Below are 22245 nucleotides of genomic sequence, written 5' to 3'. Positions count from 1 at the left end.
GAGAGAGAGAGGAAAGGTCTAAAAGAGTTTTCCTTTTCTCCTTTTAAAATGTAAATCCTCCTAGGAGTAGGCAGCCAACACCATCACTATGTAAAGCATTAACAGAAAGAGTAGAGCCAGGATATAAAACAAATTAGGGGGAGAGAAGAAAGGCACCCTTTTGAAGACTTCCAGGGCGGGGTGGGTGGGCTTAGGGAGAAGTTTCTAATTTCACCTTAAAGTTGCCCTAATGCGACCACCTCGGTTCCCTTAAGCTCTCTAGCACTAGGCGAGGACCACTAACCCTGTTTCCCTCTGCGTTTACACTTCATAAAGCAGAGTGCCACTAGAGCCATCTGTGGCGGTATTTCAGGTAATTGAATCTTCCTTACAGCTCAGATCTGTCTATAGAACACAATTTAAACGCTGTGACCTGGCACAGGGGGCACCCAGTGTTGGGGTTGGCGGGCCCTGTCTACAGCTCCTCTGAGAAGCAGCTGTCCCGCGTCCCCAGGAGCAGAGCCACCGCCCGGCGACCCGCCCCGGTCCCGCCCCCCGCTCCAGCCCACCGTCATTAGGGTCCCTTCCCGGACGCCCCCGACATTCCCGCCGGCGACTTTGCAGAGACCAGGCTCCCGGGCTCTGGCGTTCTGAGGATGGAGAAGCGGGCTCGGAGCTCCTCCAGAGAGTCCCACGGGAGAGGGGGCGGGTCCCCCCACAAGGAGAACAAGAGGGCCAAGGCCGAGAGAGGCGCGGGAGGACGCGGGCGGCGGACTGCGGGGCGCGAGCAGCCGGACCTCGGGCGGGCAGGGAGCCCCGGGGAGACCCGAGCGCCCGCCGCCACCGTAGTGGACGTGGATGAGGTCCGGGGCTCCGGCGAGGAGGGCACCGAGGTGGTGGCGCTGCTAGAGAGCGAGCGGCCCGAGGAAGGTACAGCTGGCAGGTTTGGGATTCGGGAGGGGGCGAAAGCTTTCCAAGTGATACCCAAGATGTCAGATGAAAGTGGAATGAGTCACAGCGCTGAGAGCCACCAGGGCCAGAGCTTCCTGCTGGACGAACCCCCCCCCCCCCCCCCCCCCGTGGTGGCTACCAAATTGCATCAGAAGAAAGACAAAACATTATCAACTAAATACCGTTGATCTCAGGGGCCAGCTGTGGGTGGAAGGTGGGAGGTAGTGTGGTCCAGGATGGGGACCAGGCCACATGGCAGAGGAACTATGCAGCCGGTGTTTGAAGCCATGGAAGAGTCTATGGCACCTAATTTAATAAAGACATGCATGAGCTGGGGGCTCTCAGGCAACTATGATGCTTACTCTTCTCTCCTCACCCCACCCCAGTCTTACCTGAGAGCATTTTAAACTTTCTTTGGGATGATCTTTGTTTCTTTCCTGTTTTTTGTTTTGTTTGTTTCTTTGTTGTTGTTGTTGTTTTCTCTCTCTCTCTCTCCTAAAAGTAAAAGCAGCAGAGCCAAGTAGAGAGAGAGACCGGAGTCTAAATCTCAGCTCAGCTACTAGCTGGTCTTGTGGTCTCAGGCAGGGCTTTAACCCTCTATGTGCCGGAGGTAACACCAGTACCTAGCTCAGAGAATAGAAGTAGATAAGGCATCCAAAACATTGAGCACAGAGCCTGGAGCAAAGAACATACTCAACTATAATATAACAGGATCCTGGCAAAACCAAAGAAAGGAAAATTAGGCCAGAGGAGGGAATCACAGGGAAAGGTGTCTCTTTGGCTTCTGCAGGTGAAGCAACCGTTAGGAACAAATTTATCTGGTTCCAATCCTTCCTATAAGAATGGAAGAAAAAACTCATTACACCTTACGTGTAGGATGAAGGAGGTATAAAGGAAAGTAAATAAGGAATAGTTGCATTATATTAGTTTCAGCTGGCTATGAATTTTTAACATTTCCTGGTTACCAGCAATGCAGTATATGCTGGAGCACTGAACGCTATGATTTGAGAAAGATTCGTGCAGTCAGGGTATAGTTTGTATGGACCATGTTAATACTGTTTCTTTTTTTGGCCCACTGATGTCCTTTCATCAGTCAGAAACTTCCAGTCATTAAACGGTTGGTAGGTTCAATGCTATAGTAATGCTGAGATTAGAGGCTTGCAAGAGTGTGCTTCAGACCACATCGGTGGGGAGGCAAAGAAGGGAGCCCCCATTTATGGAGAATCTACAATGTGTCAATCACACATTAGGTGTTTTGCTGAGTATTATCATTCTCGTATCACAGAGGAGGAAAAATGCTGAGCAATTAAGTAATTCCCCCAAGACCTGCAGCTAAGAAAGTGGAGAAGCCAGGATTCCAGAGAAAGACAGTCTGACTGAAAAGCTCATCTTTGCGTGGTGCTGCTCCCAGCACTGCCACCAACCAGCTGTGGCCTTGAGCAAGCAGCTTCCCCTGTGTGGGCTTCCCTCAGTCTCTCCAGCTATCAGGTGACTAGAGCCTGGGACCCCAAGCAATGGATGAGAAGTCCCACTGAGGAAGAGATGGCCTTGCTGGGCCCTTGTCTGGGAGGTTTCTGTGGCTCCCGGGGGGGAAGGTGAGCAAGAGGCAGTAATGGCCCTCCTCTTCCTCACTTAGCACCACCCTCCCCCGCCTTAAGACTTGGGAGAAACAAAAAGGAGCTTAACTTGACCAAAATGCTGGGATTCTTGGATTCTTGTCCTGTCTAAAGGCTCTTCTTGCTTTAACATTTAATGGTTCACTATTCACTTAAATCAAACAAGTCAGATATTCAAGGAACTCATTCCAAGAGAAGAATATTTTGTGAGCAAAGCTCCAAGTTAGGTTTTGGGTATAGATGTTAGTTTTCTGTTCACACTCCTAACTACTGGATGAAGGAATTTTGAGGCCTTTCTTCACTTTTAAAATGTAATTTTGTCTGTATGTGCATTTATTTGTTTTTACTTGCCATGGTTACCACTGCCAAGTGAAATATATTTATAAAATAATTAAACATAACAATAACACTGTGATTGCCCTTAAGGAAGAACATTGTAAAAACTAATGATGTTGATGGAGCAGCATTTCCCAAAGTACGTTACATGAGAAATAAATTCCATGGGATGTGAATTACCCTGGAGAAAACATTGCCTGGTCAAATGTCTGGGACATAGTATGCAAACTGACTTTCCAAGGAGCCTGCTCCAGCTTCCAGAGGTCTACAAGCCCTTCCCACAGACACTATCACAGCCCTGTGAACTGACTGCTCTGATATCCAGTTCACTCTAATATTTCCATCAAAGTCTACAAACAGCTCTCACCCGAATATGAAGGGCTGGACCAACAAGTGCTAGTCAGCGAGTACGGTGAAGTTCCAGCCTAATTTTTCTTTTTCTTTTTTCTTTTTTAAGGTGCCAAGTCTTCTGGTTTAGGAGCCTGTGAGTGGCTTCTTGTCCTCACATGCCTGCTCTTCATCATCGTGACCTTCCCTTTTTCTGTCTGGTTCTGCATAAAGGTGAGATTCCATGAGGACCCAGTAAGTCCTTTCCTGGGGCCGCTCATCGACCACAACATGTCCGCTTTTTCTCTGTGTTCTGGTACGTGCTGTCTGCTCTGCATGGAATGCCCTCCCCACTCACCGACCAGGACAGCCCTTCCTCCTTTAACCTTGTTCAGAGGTAACTGTGAAGAAAGACTCCCCTGACTCCCCCAGACTGTCATTCCCTACCTATACTCTCGTCACTGTACTTTCACATGTACGCTAGCACTGAGCACATGTGTAATATTGGCTGACATCCGAGCTCTCCCATTAGACTGAAAGCCCCTTCAGGACAGGGGCTACATCTAGGTCATCCATACTCTGTGACACAAAGACAGGCCCACAAGAGATCATGATGTCCACTTCTGACACTTGCAGGAAATTTCTCAGGCAGCCTCCACAGACCATGAATTACAGTTATCTTTGGCTCTCAGGTGGCTACACTTGCCTGTCCCTGAAGTAAATGAAGACCTGTGTTAATTTGGGAAGCATATGCCAAGACAGAATTAGAAGTGCAAGGGATTTGTTGGGAGGTGATGTCTGTGAAAGACTAAGGGGAGAGAGAACAGCAGCAGGTAGGGAAAGCCTTCAGAAAATGACGCAGGTCTGACAGCTGTGCTATAAGAAGAGGAAGGAAGGATTGGACAGAAACAGCCTCAGACTACGAAAGTCTTGGCTGGCCTAAAAGAGCACGCCAGAACAAAGCTTGCTTCATAGAGGAGTCTCACGATGGGCAGAAATGGCCAGGCCCTGGTACCCCTGCCATTTTTAGTCACTGGCTGGAGCTGCCAGGCAAGAGTATGCCCTTGGCTGGAACACTACAGAAACTGCTGGGGCCTTGCTGATTTTACTCCTTACGCAAGCTCTTCCTCTCCTCGCCTCCTCCTTTTCCCCCTCCATCTCCGATACTCCCTCATTTTCCTCATCCTCTCCCTCGCCCTCCTCCTCTTCCTTCATGAAAGGGTGTTGGATTTTGTCAAATGCCTTTTTTGAATCTGTTGAGATGATCATGTGGTATTTGCCCTGTATTCTATCGATAGGTTGTCTTACATTCACTGAATTTTGGATATTAAACCAACTATGTGTTCCTAGCATAAGTCCCATTTGGTTACGGTGTATAATTTTTTTAACGTGACTGGATTCAGGTTGCTGGTAGTTTGTTGAGGATTTCTGCCTCTATTCATAAGAGATTGATCTGTAGATTTCTTGTGATGTCTCTCGCTTATTTTGGTATGAGGGTAACACTGGCCGCAGAGAATGAGTTGGAAAGATTTCCCTCTTCTTCTATTTTTGGGGGGAGAATATGTGAGTAACTGGTTTTACTTTTTCTTTAAATGTTTGGTAGAATTCACCAGTGAAGCCATCTGGTCCTGGAGTTTTCTTAGTGTGAAAATTTTAAACTACTAGTTCAATCTTTTACTACTAGGTCTTTTTAGTTTTTCTTTTTCTTCTTGAGTCAGTTTTGGTAGTTCGTGTCTCTATAGGATTTTGTTCATTTCATCCAAGTTATCTAATTTGTTGGTGTTCTAGTTCATAGTATTTTCTCTTATAGGATTTTTTTATTTCCATAAAGACAATAGTGATGTCCCTGTAATCATTCCTCTTTGATTTCTGGTTTTGGCAATTTGAGTCTTCTCTCTTTTTTTCTTGGTCGGTCTAGCAAAGTATTTGTCAATTTTGTTGCTCTTTTCAAAGAACCAACTTTTGGTTCCATTGGTTTTTCTCTATTAGTTTTCTATTGTATTTAATTCCAATCTAATCTTTATTATCTTCCTTCTGCTTGCTTTAGGTTTACTTTGCTTTTCTATTTCCAGTGTCCTAAGGTAGGAAATTAGGATATTATTTTGAGATATTTCTTGCAGTTTGAAACAAAATATAAGTGGTATTAAAATATACTCCCTCTTTCTGTTAAATTGCTAAAAATTAATACACATAAAAGCTAATGATGCAGAAGTCACAGAAAAATATAAAATTGAACGTGACTTTTTAATCAAAATTCTGCCTATGGGCTCAAAAATTAACATGGCCAATATACTTTTTCATTGCTTTCTGAAATTCTACACTTACTAAATGTAGAGTTTGAAAACCTAAGTATTAAGTTTTTTCCTGGTTCTCAAAACAAAAGATTTCTGATACCTAGGATCACTCTCATGCAAAGGCCTTTGGAAAACTTTCTTTTTCTTTCTTGGAGTGATTCAAAAGTATTAAATTTCCTTTTAGGTTGTACAGGAATATGAGAGAGTAATTATATTCCGATTGGGACATCTGCTCCCTGGAAGAGCCAAAGGCCCTGGTAAGAATCACTTCTTTTAACCCCCTGTAGACTTGCCAATTTCTTTAATTTATGCATATTTTTAATTTGGATCTCAGATTACATGAAGTAACTTGATTCATGATATCTTCATTTTCCAATCTGTTACTTATAACACAGCTTATTAAGAAATTCTTCAGAAAGCGTTACTACCAAGTTACAGTGATCGAGAGAGGATGGGTGCAGAAAGCCAAATTCCAGGGCCAGGCTGGCTGGAATAGCAAAAGTAGGCTTAGACACTGGTTTTACCGTGTCTCCCCAAATATAAGACCTCGCCAGACCATCAGCTCTAATGCGTCTTTTGGAGCAAAAATTAGTATAAGACCCTGTCTTATTTTACTGTAATATAAGACCCGGTCTTATAACATAATATAATATAATGTAATATAATACCTGGTATGATATAATATAATATAAATATAATAATGGGTATAATATGATGTAATATAATACCAGGTCTTACATTAATTTTTGCTCCAAAAGACGCATTAGAGCTGATGGTCCAGCAAGGTCTTATTTTTGGGGAGACACGGTAGTAGGATGTGTATGGCCAGAGTCCTGTGAATTCTCAGAGACAAGCTGAGCTTGGTCAGAGTTTAGGGGGTCAGACCAACCTATGGGAGACAGGCAAAGTTCAGCATTAAAGTAACAAATTGCTCTTTAGTTGGTGGAATTTAAGAAATACAGATTGAGCACCTCCTGTGTTTCAGATTCTGTATATAACTACCAGGGAAATGAAGATGGATGAATGAGACATGTTTTCCAATATCCAGGAACTTCAAGTCTAGTGGAGTTGATGTCCAGAAGTCCAAGCTGACAATGGGCACAGAGAGAAGTACGGTTAGTTGGAAAAGTTGAGTAGTTGGGGTTTGGAGATCTAAGCTAGCCAGGTAGGCATAAGAAGGAACAAAGACCCACTGTGCATATACCGGAAAGGGCCTAAGTTCCAAGCCAGGTCTACAGAAGAGGGTATAGAACAGAGACCAGAGTAGAAGATACAAATCAGAATTTGAAGATTTTAACCAACAGACCCTATAGTTCCAGGACAGGGACTGTCTTGTTCTGGTTCTAGTTTTTGGCTAGAAAGGACTAGAAGCTGGGCTGCTCCTCAGAGAGATCCTGGGCTCTGTGAGGTGCTACTGCATCCAACAAAGCTTTGGCTCTTGCAGGAGTCCACAGTGTTCAATGCGATCTCAGAAAGATCTCAGTGTAAAATATTTATTGCACATTCACCCTGTACATTACATTGGGTGGGTAAGGAACAACTAATCAACCAGAAAAAGCTATGTGATATTGCTATTCTGAGTACCTCTGAGGCTCACCTTTTAAGAAATAACACATGGAGGTTGTTGGCTCTAAAGTTTGTCACCTTGGCACATGCATGGATTCAAAAATAACTTAACAGAGCACCTAAAAGGCACTAATGTGCTAAAGTTAACAATAGTGCATAAGACACTCTTGTTAGGGAGTTCAGATCTCATCAAGGAGACAGACATGTAACCCAAGATGCAGAGGTCAGCACCATGACCATTTATAGTAAAATAAGACGGGGTCTTATATTAATTTTTGCTCCAAAAGATGCATTAGGGCTGATGGTCCAGCTAGGTCTTATTTTCAGGGAAACACAGCACATTTTGCTGGAAATAATCTCTGCTTATGCCTGTTGTCCTGGAGTAAGTTATAACAGTGCTCTCCTTTCATCCTCAAAAGTGTCCCAGATTGAATAACAAATTATATGGTAACCTTAGCAACAACAAACACATTATAGGGGTGGTGGTGGGATTCCCCACTGGCCTGTGTGTAGTTGTAGGCTAAGAAAAGCAATGCAATGTGCAACCTGACCCCAAAAAGGTGATCCCCAAATAGTCTCCATGCTAGCCATTCACCTGTCACTTCCCCCTTCCCCTCTTCTAGGCCTTTTCTTCTTTTTGCCCTGCCTGGATACCTACCACAAGGTTGACCTTCGTCTCCAAACCTTGGAGATACCCTTTCATGAGGTAAGCCAAATGATGGATTTTGCTTTCTCTCTACATTTCACATGGCTGAGCTACAAATTCTGGTCCTGGGCAAAATGACTATTTAAGATCAAAAGTAGAAAAAGGGAAACAGAGATATGGACTACTTCAAAATAAAAAACTGTGTGTCAAAGGACACAACAGAATGAATAGGCAACCATGAAAAGGAAGAAAACATTTGCAAATCATATGTCTGATAAGGGGTTAATATCCAGAATATATAAAGAAATCTTACAGCTCAACAACAAGAAAGCAAAAAACCAATTAAAAATGGGAAAAGGAGTCTGTGATGGTTAATTTTATGTATCAACTTGGCTAAGTTATGGTACCCAGATATTTGGTCAAAAGCATCCAGATGTTGCTGTGAAAGTATTTGTTCGATAAGATTAATATTTAAATTAGTAGACTTTGAGTAAAGCAGATTATCCTCCATAATGTGGTTCAGCCTCATCTAATTCATTGAAGGTCTGAAGAAAAAGAATAACCTCACCTTTGAGGAGGAGGGAATTCTGTCAAGAGACTGCTCTCAGACTGGCTGCAACATCATCTCTTCCTTAGGTCTTCAGCTTGCTTACCAACCCTAAGATTTTGGACTTGTCAGCCTTTATAACTGTATAAACCAATTCCTTAAAATCTCAATCTCTCTCTCTCTCTCTCTCTCTCTATTTCTCTCTCTCTCTCTCTCTCTCTCTCTCTTTCCTCCCCCCACCCCTCCACACACACACATACTAAAGATTCTATTTCTCTAGAGAGACCTGACTCATACAGACTTGAATAATATTTCTCCAAGAAAGATATACAAATGGGCAACAAACACATGAAAAGATATTCAATATCACTAATCATTAGAGAAATGCAAATCAAAACCACAATAAGATACCATCTCACACCTATTACTATAGCTATCAAAAAGGAAAATAACAAGCGCTGACAAGGATGTGGAGAAATTGGAACCCTTGTATATCGTTAACGGGCATGTAAAATGGTGTAGCTGCTGTAGAAAACGTTCTAACGATTCCTCAAAAAGATTAAAAATGGAATTACCATTTGATCCAGCAATTCCATTTCTGGCTATGTGCCCCAAGGAAATGAGAGCAAAATTTTGAATGGATCTTTGTATACCGATGTTTATAGCAATATTATTCACAACCGCCAAAAGGTGAAAGCAACCCAAGTGTCCATCAATGGCTGAATAAACAAAATATGGTATATATAATTCAGCCTTGAAAAAAAAGGAAATTCAAATATATGCTACATCATGGATAAACCTTAAGAACATTAAGCTAAGTGAAATAAACCAGTCACAAAAAGACAAATAACGTATGAATCACTTATATGAAGCACCTAGAGTAGTCATATTCTAGGTACTTCAGAGACAGAAAGTAAAATGGTGGTTATAGGGGTTGAGGGGAGGAATGGGGAGTTGTTGTTTAATTGGTTTCACTTTTGCAAGATAAAAACAATGTGAATGTACTTAACACTACTGAACTATACACTTAAAAATGGTTAAGATAGTAGGCTTGATGATATGTGTATTTTACCACAAAAAATTGAAAGAAATAACACCTAGATTTTTTTTATTAGTAATTTAGATTTATAAGTTTTTCCTAAATTGTCCCCCACTTTCAGTTTGAAGTTCTTTCTCATTTTTTCTTTTGGTAAATAGAAATGTAAATTGAAATTATATGTATTTTAAAAGGCTTATTTTAGATAATAAAAAGGGAGAAATTAAACTTACCCCTAATCCTATTACATGTGGATAGGTGTCGATATTTTGTAGTGTATCCTTTCAGACTTTTCTATGTATGTGGTTCTATTTACAGACAGGAATATATATCAAACCACACATTCTATGTTGTAGCATGCCTTTTGTCATCTAATAATTTTTGTGATCATCTTTTCATATATTAGCTGTTTCTACCCCTTTGTTTTAAATGGACATAGAGCATCCATTGTATGGATGTACCACAATTTACAATTCCCTATTGTTGATATTATTTCCAATTTCTTATTACAATAAGCAATACTGTGAATAATATCCTTGCAGTTAAATCCTTAAAATATGTCTTTGTGATAAGTGTCTAAAAATGGAACAGTTGAGAACACCCATCTTTTAGGGCTTTTGCTGTGCATCACCAATCTGCCCCCTAGCGATCAATACATTCGAGTGCTGGTTTCCCAAACCAAACTTCTCTTTTAGCAGTTTTTTTTTTTTTTTTTGGGGGGGGGGGACAGAGGGAGAGCATCAGTTTAAAAAAGACCTGATAAACAATGAACTGAGTTGTTTCACATAAGAAAATTATTCCTGATTTTTTTTTTACAAAAGGATTTACAACAGGATTCCTTTAAATTGTGAGTTCTTTAGTATATTTAATAAAAACTCCATAATCTACAAAAACATGCCTATTTTGAATAAAGGGTAGGCCAACTGCTCTTTTTCCTTTTCTTGCTATAATCTTACTCCAATAAAATTCCCCTGGAACACATTGAGCTCTTCTGTCCCAGCAGGAGAAAGGAGCCAGAGAATCAGGCCTGTCACCCAGACTTTCTTTCCGCCCAGGTTGTGACCAAAGACCTGTTTGTAATGGAGGTGGATGCCATCTGCTACTACCGAATGGAGAACGCCTCTCTTCTCCTAAGCAATCTTGCCCACGTGTCCAAAGCTGTACAGTTCCTCGTACAAACCACCATGAAGCGTCTGCTAGCACACCGCTCCCTCACTGAAATTCTTCTAGAGAGGAAGAATATTGCCCAAGAAGTAAAGGTACTTCGAGTGTGTCGAGAGATCTCTTTATCTTTGATTCATTTCTTCACTGGCCATTTATTGCATCTTCCGTGTGCCAGACACTGGCTGTTGAAGGTGCCACCCCTTAAGGAGCTGGGAGCTAAGTAAAGAGTTGCCAATTGGCCCTGAGTCAATCATAGTCACCAGTCTGGTGCAGGTTAGTCAGTTATTGGCATAGTTTTTGCTCTCTACCCTACTCCAGCAGCTTTAGACTCATTGTCAAGTGTCCACATAGCACAAAGTGGTGGTGGGAGCTGGTGGGGGCGTGGGGACTGGACAGGAGGGGTTGGTGGCATGCAAAGATGATAAGGAATGGTTCCTGGGAGCTTACAGACTAGCTGGGGAAACGAACTTAAATAATGATAAGTTCAAGTAAGGCTTTCAGATAAAACGATGTCACATCTAGATTTGATTGATTTGGAATCAGGGGAGGGAGAGAATTGCCAGAACGGCCTCACGACCAGCCTCATCTAACCCACAGGCGGCAAGCTCAGCAATCTCGCCCGCGGCCAGGGTAGGAGTCTTGCATTCTTACCAAGACAAGTTGGCAAAGGTATTAGGAAGAGAGGCAAGAACAAAGCAGAATTGCACACAGCTGGCCAGTCCACTGGTAGTTACCACCAGTGACAGAGGCTGCCACTGGGGCTATGGGGCACCCACGCCCAGAACTGAGTTAGAAGGTCGTGAATCATGACTAGCTTATTGGGGGACCTCCAACAGGAGGGCCTAAGGATCAAAGGCACTGATAGCGATTGTGCTTGATGGGGCCTGAGCAGACACTAATGTGAGAAAATGAAGTAGCCAAATGTCTGTGAGTTGTCTGACTTGTTGCTGATAAAAGAGGGATGAGCATCCTGGTAGAAAAAGGAAGAATTCAGGAAATAAGAGAAGCTAAAAAGAGAAAAAGTCATAAGAGAGACACGGGACAATTGCTGCTCTGGAATTTAAGAACCACCCGTGTGTTTCCCCTCTGTCCCCCCTTCAGCCTTTCTACCTGTTCATCCCTCACCTCTAAAGGATGAAAGATAAGGTCCAGACTCTCGACATTCAAGTTTGCCTTGTTACGTTGGATTATAATTTATGAATTTATACCTTTGTCCTCCCAGATTATGAACTCATAATGGCAGGGGTCATATTTTGTTCATCTCTTTGTCCTCAGTGCCTGGCACAGGGTTTGTCACATAGCAACCAGATAATGTTTTTTGTGAGAGTGATGAAATGACCCAGCTGTTGCAGCCTCACCTCTCGCTGTCCTTCCCCGAGTAGCTAACACTGCAGCCTACTTAGCGTTCTTCCAGCTTCCATGACTCATCTTAGGTTGTATCCTTGCATGGACTACTTCCCTTTTCCCCACAGGCAAAATCCTAGTTTTTCTTTAAGATGCCACCTCCTCTGTGACATCTTTTGCAACATTCCTTCCTCTTACCAGCCCCCAAACCAGCTAGTCTTCTCAGGGTTCTCCATGAACTAGGTTACTACGCGTATTTATCTAGCCACTAAGAAACTATCAGAAATAATTAAAAAGGAAAAAAATATAGGCCCACAGGTGGAGCTCAATGCCTTGCCTCTTTTTTCTAGAACCCACAGTTAATTTTCTTCCACCTCCCAGACTGGGACGTAGAAATGGGTGCCACCAACAGGAAGGACGTGAAAGTACCTGTACATGAAAGCCATTTGGGAGACAGACTAGAGACTCTGGTTCTCTACCAGATGAATTTTAAAACAGATATACCATCTGTATTATACCAAATATACCATCTGTATTATTTCCTATTGCTTCTATAACAAATTACCACAAACTTGGTGGCCTAAAACAACACCAATTTAATCTCTTACAGTTTTGAAGGCCAGAAGTCCAAAATTTTCCATTTCTCTGGGCCAAAGGTGTCAGCAGTCTGGTTCCCTCCAGAGGTCCTGGAAGGAGAATCCATTTCCTTGCCTTTTTTTTTTTAGCTTCTAGCGGCCTCATGCATGCCTTAGCTCGCGGCCCCTTCCTCCATTTTCAAAGTAGCACATCACTCCAATCTCTGCTTCCATCATCCCATTACCTTCTCATCTGTAGTCAGGTCTCCCTCGGCTTTCCTCTTATAAGGACACTGATGAGAACCACTGGAGGTTGCCACTGACATCTCAATTCTTCCTCCATAGGTCGCCTTGGATTCAGTGACCTGTATTTGGGGAATCAAAGTGGAGAGAACAGAAATGTGGGTAGGAAATTAACTGGGAAGAATAATATGATGAATGGAAATATTTTGGTTTCATTTATGATTATTTTATCTGAGAAGTTATTTTTATTGCATGAGTATGAGTAAAGCCATATTAGCATAAATCTGGAAAAAAGAGAAAAACATACCTATTATCTCATAGCATTAACACAACTACTGCAACATTTGGGCAAATTATTTTCACATTTTCTATGGATTAAAAAAATGTTTTGAGATAAAATTCACATAACATAAAATTCACCATTTTAACCATTTTAAAGTTAAAATGGGTTTAACTTAAAATGGGTAAAACTCAATTTAGTGGGTTTTAGTATATTCACACAGTGGTGCAACCATCACTACCATCTAATTTTAGAGCATTTTCATCACTCTTAAAAGAAAAGAAAACCCACACCCATTAAGCAACAACACTTTACTTTCCCCCTGAACCCTGAGCCGCTGACAACCAATAATCTATTCTCTGAATCTCTGGATTTGCCCATTCTGGACATTTTATATAAATGCAATCATACAACATGTGGCCTTTGTGTCTGGCTTCTTTCACATTATATTTTCAAGGTTCAGCTGCACTGTAGCATGTCAGTACTTCCTTCCTTTTTTCTTTTTTGTATACATTTTTTCTTTTTTAAGGGGGGCACAGCTCACAGTGGCCCATGAGGGGATCGAACTGGCAACCTTAATGTTATCAGCACCATGCTCTAACCAACTGAGCTAACCAGCCACCCCAGTACTTCATTCCTTTTTATGGTCGACTATTATTCCATTGTATAGCCATACCGTTTTGTTTATCTACTCATCAATGGATGGAAATTAGGCTGTTTCCGCTTTGGGGCTATTATGAATGACGCTGCAATGAACATTCACGTGCAAGTTTTTGCGTGAATATATTTGCAATTCCCTTGGGTATATATCCAGTGAAATTACTGGGTTATGTGGTCACTCTAGATTTAACTTTCTGAGGAACCTCCAACTTGTTTTCTATCTATGTATTTTTCATACTTATATTCAGGGTAAAAGTACAATTTTGTATCTTTTATGCAATACATTAAGTATTGTTCTTATTTGGTCAATTCTACCCTTTTCAAAATCAACTCTCTTGTATAAACTTAGATGATTTCCCTTATTTTTATTATTAATAGTGTGGCTCTTTAAGGTTTTTTTTCATTATTCAAATTTAATTGCTGGGATTTTGATTAAGCTTTAAGTGAGAAAAAAATGATCATAATCCATGGACACAAAATTTGTTTTACTTGGCAAGAGAAAACCATAGCTCTGCTGTAGCATCAGTGAGGAAAATCACGTGCATTAGAGGCACTGGCCCTTGAGACACTCTCCCTGCCCACTGTCTACCCTGAGGTCTAGGGATGGCACACTCTGTTAAGCAGAATTTGCTATGCATCGTGAAACCGCAGTAGGGAAGGTGGTAAGTCCGCATGAAAGCCCCTGACTGCTAAAAGCACTGCCGCACACCAGTCTGGCCATGTTCTTTCTTTTTCAGTAAGGATGTGAGGCTGCCGGCTGGGCTTCAGCACTCACTGGCTGTGGAAGCCGAAGCACAGAGACAGGCCAGAGTGCGGGTGAGCCAGCCCTGAGCAGGCCGTCCTCCCATCGGGGCTGTTCTTTGAGGAGCATCGGAGAATCCAAAAGGCCTGCTCCTACTTTCTCACTCTCTCAGAACCATTCATCCAGGCGCTGGGAGAACCTGGCTTGTGCCACCCCTACCCTTGTCAACCACCTCTGTTAAAATCACTCTCTTGAAGTGTGTTAGTAGCCTCTTGATGCCAACACCTCTTTCCCTATCACACCCTCTCTCTGAGGCTACTGGTAACGGTGACCATCTCCTCCCTCTTGAGTCTTGCCTTCACTCTCTCTCCCTAAAGGCATCTCCCCACACTTCATCTCTCTTCTCTTGTGCTGGCATCTTTCCTGGGAAATACCAGTCACCTGTCACCTCTAGGCTAATGACACCCAGACCTGTCTTCCTAGCTCTGCGCAAGCTCTGCAGCTACAACCATAATCAGGGCCCAGTTCCCTCACTCCCAGAGTCAAGAGAAGGCTGTGCCACCCAGAGCCCCTGCTCAGGCATGCCACTGAGAAGCAAACCTGTGGCTGCCAGCAGTTCCTGAGGATTGAGGTGTGGGTGGGGGTTGGGGGTTGGGAAGAGGAAAATGAGGACTGAAGGGGAGGCAGATTTCTTTTAAATAACAGAAAGTACATGAAGAAAAACCCTGAACCACATAAAGGGTCGCCAAGGGAGGGGAGGTGGGGGAGGAAAGGGAGGAAAGCAGTCCTCTGGGTAGAGTTGCGTCTCGTCCTTTTTGGCCACTTTACGGTGGCATTTAGGTGGTGAGATTGGTGCTTTTTCTTCTGAAATGTTTACCCATTCATTTTGCCTGAGTTGGGAGTCACCCTTTCAGGATTCCATGCCTTTGTCTGGAACGCGGGCCAACCTTTTCTCTAAATGGCAAAATCCTACTAATCTTGCAAGGCCCACTAGACCTAATTAATAACGCCCCTAACATTTCACTGTACTTGCCAGGGCCCTTCATAAAGTCTGCCCTGAATTACAACTAATAGTATAATCTCTGCCCTAGAGCGAGAGCCTTGAAAATGAAGACAGCCTTTTCTGTGCTGAGCAGCACCTGCACATAGGAGACGCTCAGTGCTTGTTGAGTCACCCTGAATAGTGATTCAAACCTTCACGGGACAATGAAGAAAAATCATGTTGCTTCTCTTCTCATCTGTTCACTAGATGATCACGGCAGAAGGGGAGAAGGCCGCCTCCGAGTCCCTGAGGATGGCAGCTGAGATTCTATCGGGCACTCCAGCTGCAGTTCAGCTTCGATATCTCCACACTCTTCAATCCTTGTCCACTGAGAAAGCTTCCACAGTGGTTTTACCTTTGCCATTTGACCTGCTAAACTGCCTGTCTTCCCCAAGCAACAGAACTCAAGGAAGCATCCCTTTCCCAAATCCTGCCAAACCTGTTGAGCCACGGAATCCTAACAAGAAAGACTCTCCCATGTTATAGGAGGAGCCAAGGGTAACGTGACTGTAAAGGGGCCCCACCATATAACAGCCACCTCCCTGAGCCAGGCACTCTGAGCTTACTCCTTCCCTTCCTTTGGTTGCCGTACAGAATGCCCTTGGAATGTATGAAGACACAGTGCAGCCATCGACACGAGAAGACAGTGAAACCATACAATGACAGAAAAGCCCTGTAACAAGTTGAAGTAGATCATCTAATCAGAGTAATTACGGGAAAGAGCTTTGGCCAATATTCTACTTCTGAAGATGTAGTTCAAATGTCCTTTTGGCCGTATGCCCTCTGGCCCCTTTGCGGCTACACGTCTCACCATTGTGCTCATCACTCTTCAAAGGCACCTCTTAGTTATTCCCCAACCCCCATCACATTCAACCTTGTACACTTCACCCCATATTCCATATTCCTCACACCTAATCCTGATATTTGTACCACAAGTGACACTCAAACGTTCCTGAGTGAATGCAAGTAAAAGGATGTACTTGGGCTGGATATAAAATTTACACGTAATTAAAGAATTTTAAAGGACCCCCTTTTTATGGAGACTCCTTTTTAAAATACAGAAATAAGAGGACAAAAACATTTATCTAATACACGTTGCTTAACATTTGAGGAAGCATCACTCTAAATATGCAGCTGATGTGTTTTCAGTATAGAATTGGCCAGCTTGCTTATTTTTCAAATAGTAATAGCATTATGTGACCCATACATGCCCTGAAGTATTCTCTTGTACAGATATTCCTTAATATGAATTCATTTCTATACTTTGTCTTATTTTCCATTAAGTTGCCTTATACAATTAGAAATATATATAAAATATATAAAAATATACATAAAATATATATATAAAAATATACATAAAAAATTAGCCAAGTAAATAAGAAAGCAGACTGAGACATACAGTGAATTCTCCACAAACTTAAAAAAAAATCAGTAACATTATAAACATTATTAACATTACAAAAATATGACTAATACCATCATGTTAGTAAAATTCTACTTATAATAGGAATTTCCATGTTGCTGAAACAGAAAGAAAAATGATGGTAACTTCCCCTAGTGCTATTTGGTGATTTCTTTCTCCTTTAAACCACCTCTTTACTCTTCATGTTATCTGAAAATAACCCTGCTGAACATTATTTCAGAGAGAAAATGTATTCTGAGCTCCTAACAATGGACTGAGGAACTTTTGTAGCATTTTGTCTGCTGGAGACAGGCTGTTTTCTCACTATGTTTAAGTAAAAGTAACAAGGCCCAAGATGAAGGGTGCTTTGCCTCCCCTGTTCTCTCTCAATCACTTCAATAGTCCTTCCCTCTGCCATCCCTCCTGCCCTCTAAAAACAGAACAAAAACTCCCTAGCAGTATAATACAGCCGTACGTAAGATGCCAGCCTTAGGGTCATCTCTGTCATGTCTCCAGGCCACCTCCCCACCTATATCCACAGCTGGGAAAACCACACATTCTAGCCCAACTTTGCTATGTCCTACAACTTGAACCAAGCAATGCATCTTCCCAAGATTATACAGGGCTATCAGATGGTTTCAAAACCTACATATCCATACAACGATGCCAAACGGATTTACTGACATAACAATCTGCTTATAAGATCACTATATATTGAGATAACTTTTGATTTGGCTTCAAAGGGCTATTTCATCCAGTTCTGGAAAAACATTTCCATATCTTGTTACAGGAACGTCACCCCAGTCCTTACTCCCAAGGACCACACTTGGTTGTGTGTGTGTATGTGTGTGTGTGTGTGGCACTGGGAGGAGGGGGCAGGGCAGTGCTAAAAACCAAGGATTGAGTAGCAGTCTCTCCTGGAGGCAATGGGAGATTCTGCAGCCAAAGGAGCAGGCAAAGCTCTCACCAATGCAGTAGTGCCAACACACAAAGTGTGGAATCCAAAAGTCAGTCAAATACACAAATAAGCCAAAGGCAGGTAATGGAATCTGCCAGAGCCAGGAGCATGGTGCCAGAGAGAGGAAAGCAAGCACTTACGAGGCAGCAACAGACAGCACGAGAGTTGGGGGGAACTCCTGGGTGATTTCCTAGAATGTCTATTAGGTTTTACAGTTTGCTTTTGTGGACCAGCCAGGGCATGGTCATAGATGGTCCAGCCCATTTATAGGATCAGTGGCAATTAGGGCATCCCTGAAGTGGCAAGACTTCTGCATCACCACTGTGTTGGCCCACATCTATCCCAGTGTACTGAGTATTGGAGTTAAGAAGTCATCAAGGGTTGTTGGCCACTTTTCACCCCATATAAATGGCTCCTGATCTCAGGCTGGCAGGTGTTGGCATGAGTAATGGAGGAGGAGGTAGGGTCATGCTGGTTCAGGCATCATCAGAACCAGAAACAGAACAATGAGAAGTGAATCTCAAGATAATAATGTAATATTGGCTTTTATGACCTTTACTAATAATTGTGTATAGCATGGTTCTTTTGGTCAAAGGCAGATTTTGCCTCTGTACCTGGGGAGCACCGATGGTTTCTCCCACCAGTTGGTCTGCTCTGATGCCCAGCTCTAGTCAACATTTAAATTTCTCATTAGCTTGCCAGAGGGCACTTCTGGGTCTGTTTGAATGGTCTGTGGCATCTTAGGTGTTAAACAGTTGTTGGGGTGGGAGGACTTGATGGGAGGGAAATAATGGGGATAAGTTGCCAGGAAACTGTGTTCTAGATGAAAGGGTACAGTGAATAGTCAAAGGCAAATTCCTCAGAGATAAGCTAGGTGAGCTGATGGCGGTGTTGTCTGCAAGGTCCTGGCAGCACAAGTCTTCTCTCAAGACCCAGCTGCTGCATTCTGGTGGTTTTTGACCTTGAAATGATGGGTGATGGAGCTCGGCCATTCGGACTCCCCTACATCTGAGAGGCTCAGCAGACCATACTGCCAGTGCCAGTGCCTCTGCATTCCACGTCCTTGGGGACTATGTCTGGATGGCTACGGACGCTCCTCCTCATTAGATTGCTCCTGGCTGCACAATGTTCTTTGGGAGAGTCTATTGGTACCAGGAGGTTTCCAATGCCCTCTAGAGCTGTGGCTTGTGTGTCAATGTGTTTGCTCCTCTGCTTCTGTGAGAAAAACCTTGTTGGTAGGTAGCACATTTACTCGGAATTCCAGAAGTGGGAAAATGGCATTCTAGAGCCTTGGGACCTGCAAGTAGAATTCCCAGCAGTCTTTGAAAGTGAAATGCAAACTGTAGGCTACCCAGGTCATGGCTGAGTCATTGATCTCCAGCCAAGAAAGGCCAAGAGTAAGAAGAAAGCCCAGGGCCGGCCCGGTGGCTCAGGCGGTTAGAGCTCCATGCTCCTAACTCTGAAGGCTGCCAGTTCGATTCCCACATGGGCCAGTGGGCTCTCAACCACAAGGTTGCCAGTTCAATCCCTCGAGTCCCGCAAGGGGTGGTGGGCTCTGCCCCCTGCAACTAAGATTGAACACAGCACCTTGAGCTGAGCTGCCGCTGAGCTCCCGGATGGCTCAGTTGGTTGGAGCGCATCCTCTCAACCACAAGGTTGCCGGTTCGACTCCCGCAAGGAATAGTGGGCTGCGCCCCGTGCAACTAGCAACGGCAACTGGACCTAGAGCTGAGCTGCGCTCTCCACAACTAAGACTGAAAGGACAACAACTTGAAGCTGAACAGCACCCTCCACAACTAACATTGAAAGGACAACAACTTGATTTGGAAAAAGTCCTGGAAGTACACACTATTCCCCAATAAAGTCCTGTTCCCCTTCCCCAATAAAATCTTAAAAAAAAAAAAAAAAAAAAAGGAAGCCCAGTTGATATGTGCCAGAAAGTACCTGTGTCAAGTCAGTGTAGGACCAGATCTCTTGGGAAAGAATCGCATGGTGCCCACATGCATGGCATAGGTCTGGGTGTGGGCTGAAGAGCCAGGCCTGGTGGATGACAGCTTGCTCATCGAACTTCCTTAGGTCCCTGAAGTGAGAAATTAACAAAAAATTATTCTGAAAAACTAATAAAAAAGTATTCTGAAGCCCCACCAAAAAGCCCCCACATTTGCTAGAATCATCCAAGAATCTGTTTTGGGAAAGCAAAAGGGTAGGGCCAGCTATGCCCCAGCAGGTGGTAACCGTAAGCGTGAGCCACTAACCTCAGCTTTGGCTTTCAGTTAGGCCATGAGCATAGCTAACTGTCTAAAGAATTTCATGTTTTCTTTCCCCAGAGTTAAAGAGTCATCTAGTAGACTTAGCATTTTTGAAACCCATCTCACACTCACTTTGATGCTGGCCAGGGATTTGGCTTAAATAAGGCTGGGGCTGTGGAGTCAGGGGTTGGGGGAGTGTCTGAGGCTGAAGAAACAGCCAAAGGTCTAAAATTTTAGGAGATCACTCCAAAGGAAATCAAACATGTGGAGCCAAAGAGGGTGCAGAAATCTCACCACATGTGTTTGGAGCCAGACAGATAAGAGCAGATGCAAGTGACCCAGGAGAAGTGAGGCAGGAAGGGACTCTTGCTAAGTGACTGCCCAGAACTTGCATTTATCATTTGCAACTTACTTTTGCAGGTTAATCCATCTTTAGTGCCTGGAAAGAACCAAGGTCATGAAGAGAGCAGACAAAGGAGGCAATAAAAGCAGAAAATTAGAATTCTGGATGGCTCTTCAGCAACACTGGTCGCTGTGCAGGAAACCATTTGAGCAATGACCTGGTAGTACACGGCCATTGTCGGACAATCTAGGCATGGGTCCAGCAAGCTGGAGGCTCTGACACTAATCAGCTTTGTGATCGTGGGGAGTTTTATAACCATTTAGGGCCTCAGTTTCATCTTCTGAGAAATGGGCATAACAGTGCCCCCCCACTCCCACCCAACCACCTACTTTGTAGGGTTATTGTAAAGAACAGGTAAAACATAAGAATGCCTGAAATCATAACAAATCTGAAAATGCTGCAGAAACCTAAGAGCATTATCAGGATCCTCTCAAAATGAAAAAATAATGTTTTTTATTTGCTATTCTTCTCTGCAGAGATCAAAGTCTTCAAAAAGCATTATTTTCTTGACAGAAACAGACACTTTTCACCAATCTGTTAGGAAATCAACTGAAGAGGCTAGCAAAGTTTTGCACATGCTATTTTTAATCTGGGAAATAAACTAATGCATTGATTCCCTACAGCCAGCACTGTGACTTTTAAAGAAAGTGTTCTTAGGTTGTATGCCATGGCATTTCTAATAGCTGTTACAAAGGGAGTCTCTCCAGTTGAGCCACGTCAGCTCAATAGCACAGAGATAGCTGGGGTGAGTTCAGGTAGGAGAGCCACATTGATCCCCAGCGTCCTATGGATGCTGCTTGTGTTTGATTTTACTGTTGGATTTAGTCCCGGCTCTGGATTTGGTGGTGCGTTGTACCTCTGAAAAGACAAAAATAATTAGAGTGTTGTAGTAACACTATCTCATATGTACTAAAGACTTTTTACTTTACAAAGCATTTTCAAAATTCTGTTCTTCTTGAGTAAGTGCTAAGCTACAAACAGATTCTGTGCCAAAAATTTGACTCTAAATTGGTTACTGGGATTCAAAATGCATTTTTCCAATGTTCAAGTATAGTCTGTTAATTGTCTGAGTTCTGGGTCCTGGAAAAGGGGGATATGTGGTCAAGGAGCAAAAAGCAAGAGGAAGAACATTTCCTCCTTCCATCTTGTACATACTCCACACTTGGTGAAAAAAAATTCAAAGAGAGCCAGCATCCAGAAGCCTCCCAGATCCACCCCTGCACTCTGGCTCTGTCTTCTGGTCCGTCTCTCCAGTCTCCTGTACAAGGAGACTACACAAGCTCCACCCTTGGGATGGACCCAGGAGGCCTTCCGCATCAAGCCTGCTCTCCCTGGCTGCTCCAGGACATCAAACTTCTCAATTTGCATCCTCTGACTGGCTGCTGCTGCTTCCATCCCACATTTGGTCACCCTGTTCACACCCTGGGCTTGCTTTTAAGTTATCTCCCCACTCCTAATCGTGGGCCTCCCTGAGATCACATTCACCGTTGAAAAACAACCCTCTCGATTCCTTTCTTCATTCACAGCTCAGAGCACAATGACTGGCTAATTATGAAAAACAGTGATCTAAAACAAAAAATAAATATCTCTCCCTACTCTGTCCAGATCTTCGTTTTACTCAGCATCCACAAGACTCCTTTTACCGTACATAATTTTCCATTCCTTCACTGCACAACTCTGAGGAGAAAAGGGATCTCACTGCACACTCGTACAAATATGGCACTGTGTATCGCTCCAGTGGTGTCTACATTCTCTCAAAGGAGCTGCCTGCTAACCCTAAGGAATGTCTAACTTATGGATTTTCCAGAGAAAATGTTGCGGTCACCTGCATGGCATGGGGACTGCCTTGCTTAGGAGCCAATCCCCCTGAGTTCTGCAAAGCTTC

The 22245-nt window shown here is 43.2% G+C and overlaps 3 protein-coding genes across 5 annotated transcripts in view; 1 reads left to right on the top strand and 2 right to left on the bottom strand.

The window, feature by feature from the left end:
- The window catches only part of TDRD5 (tudor domain containing 5), an 84318-nt gene extending 71568 nt beyond the window's left edge, over positions 1-12750 (bottom strand). The window contains exon 1 of the mRNA XM_088801602.1: positions 12627-12750. The gene's annotated coding sequence lies outside the window, so the exon portion shown is untranslated. The remainder of the gene's footprint in view (positions 1-12626) is intronic.
- On the top strand, positions 546-16375 carry NPHS2 (NPHS2 stomatin family member, podocin). Of its 3 annotated transcripts, none has more exons than XM_019731800.3 (8): positions 546-909; positions 3340-3443; positions 5688-5760; positions 7693-7775; positions 10354-10557; positions 12727-12782; positions 14302-14380; positions 15398-15548. In XM_019731800.3, the coding sequence occupies exons 1-8, from the start codon at positions 636-638 to the stop codon at positions 15488-15490; spliced, it is 966 nt and encodes a 321-aa protein (XP_019587359.2). In that variant the 5' UTR covers positions 546-635; the 3' UTR covers positions 15491-15548. The 3 variants fall into 3 exon arrangements, with proteins under 3 accessions (XP_019587359.2, XP_074178344.2, XP_019587276.3); XM_019731717.3 differs by lacking the exon at positions 15398-15548 and adding an exon at positions 15556-16375 and having other exon boundaries at positions 564-909; XM_074322243.2 differs by lacking the exons at positions 12727-12782; positions 14302-14380; positions 15398-15548 and adding an exon at positions 15556-16375 and having other exon boundaries at positions 561-909.
- A 4548-nt stretch (positions 16376-20923) lies between these two features.
- Positions 20924-22245, bottom strand: part of AXDND1 (axonemal dynein light chain domain containing 1) — a 54293-nt gene continuing 52971 nt past the window's right edge. Inside the window, exon 25 of the mRNA XM_074322234.2 lies at positions 20924-21218. Coding sequence (XP_074178335.2) covers positions 21145-21218 — 74 coding nt within the window. The 3' untranslated portion in view covers positions 20924-21144. The remainder of the gene's footprint in view (positions 21219-22245) is intronic.

This window comes from Rhinolophus sinicus, chromosome 11 (assembly GCF_057876585.1).
Source record: "Rhinolophus sinicus isolate RSI-liver-muscle chromosome 11, RSI-T2T, whole genome shotgun sequence".
NCBI lineage: Eukaryota > Metazoa > Chordata > Mammalia > Chiroptera > Rhinolophidae > Rhinolophus > Rhinolophus sinicus.
The sequence above is the reverse complement of the archived record's forward strand: the minus strand, read 5'-3'. Positions and strand labels throughout refer to the sequence as shown.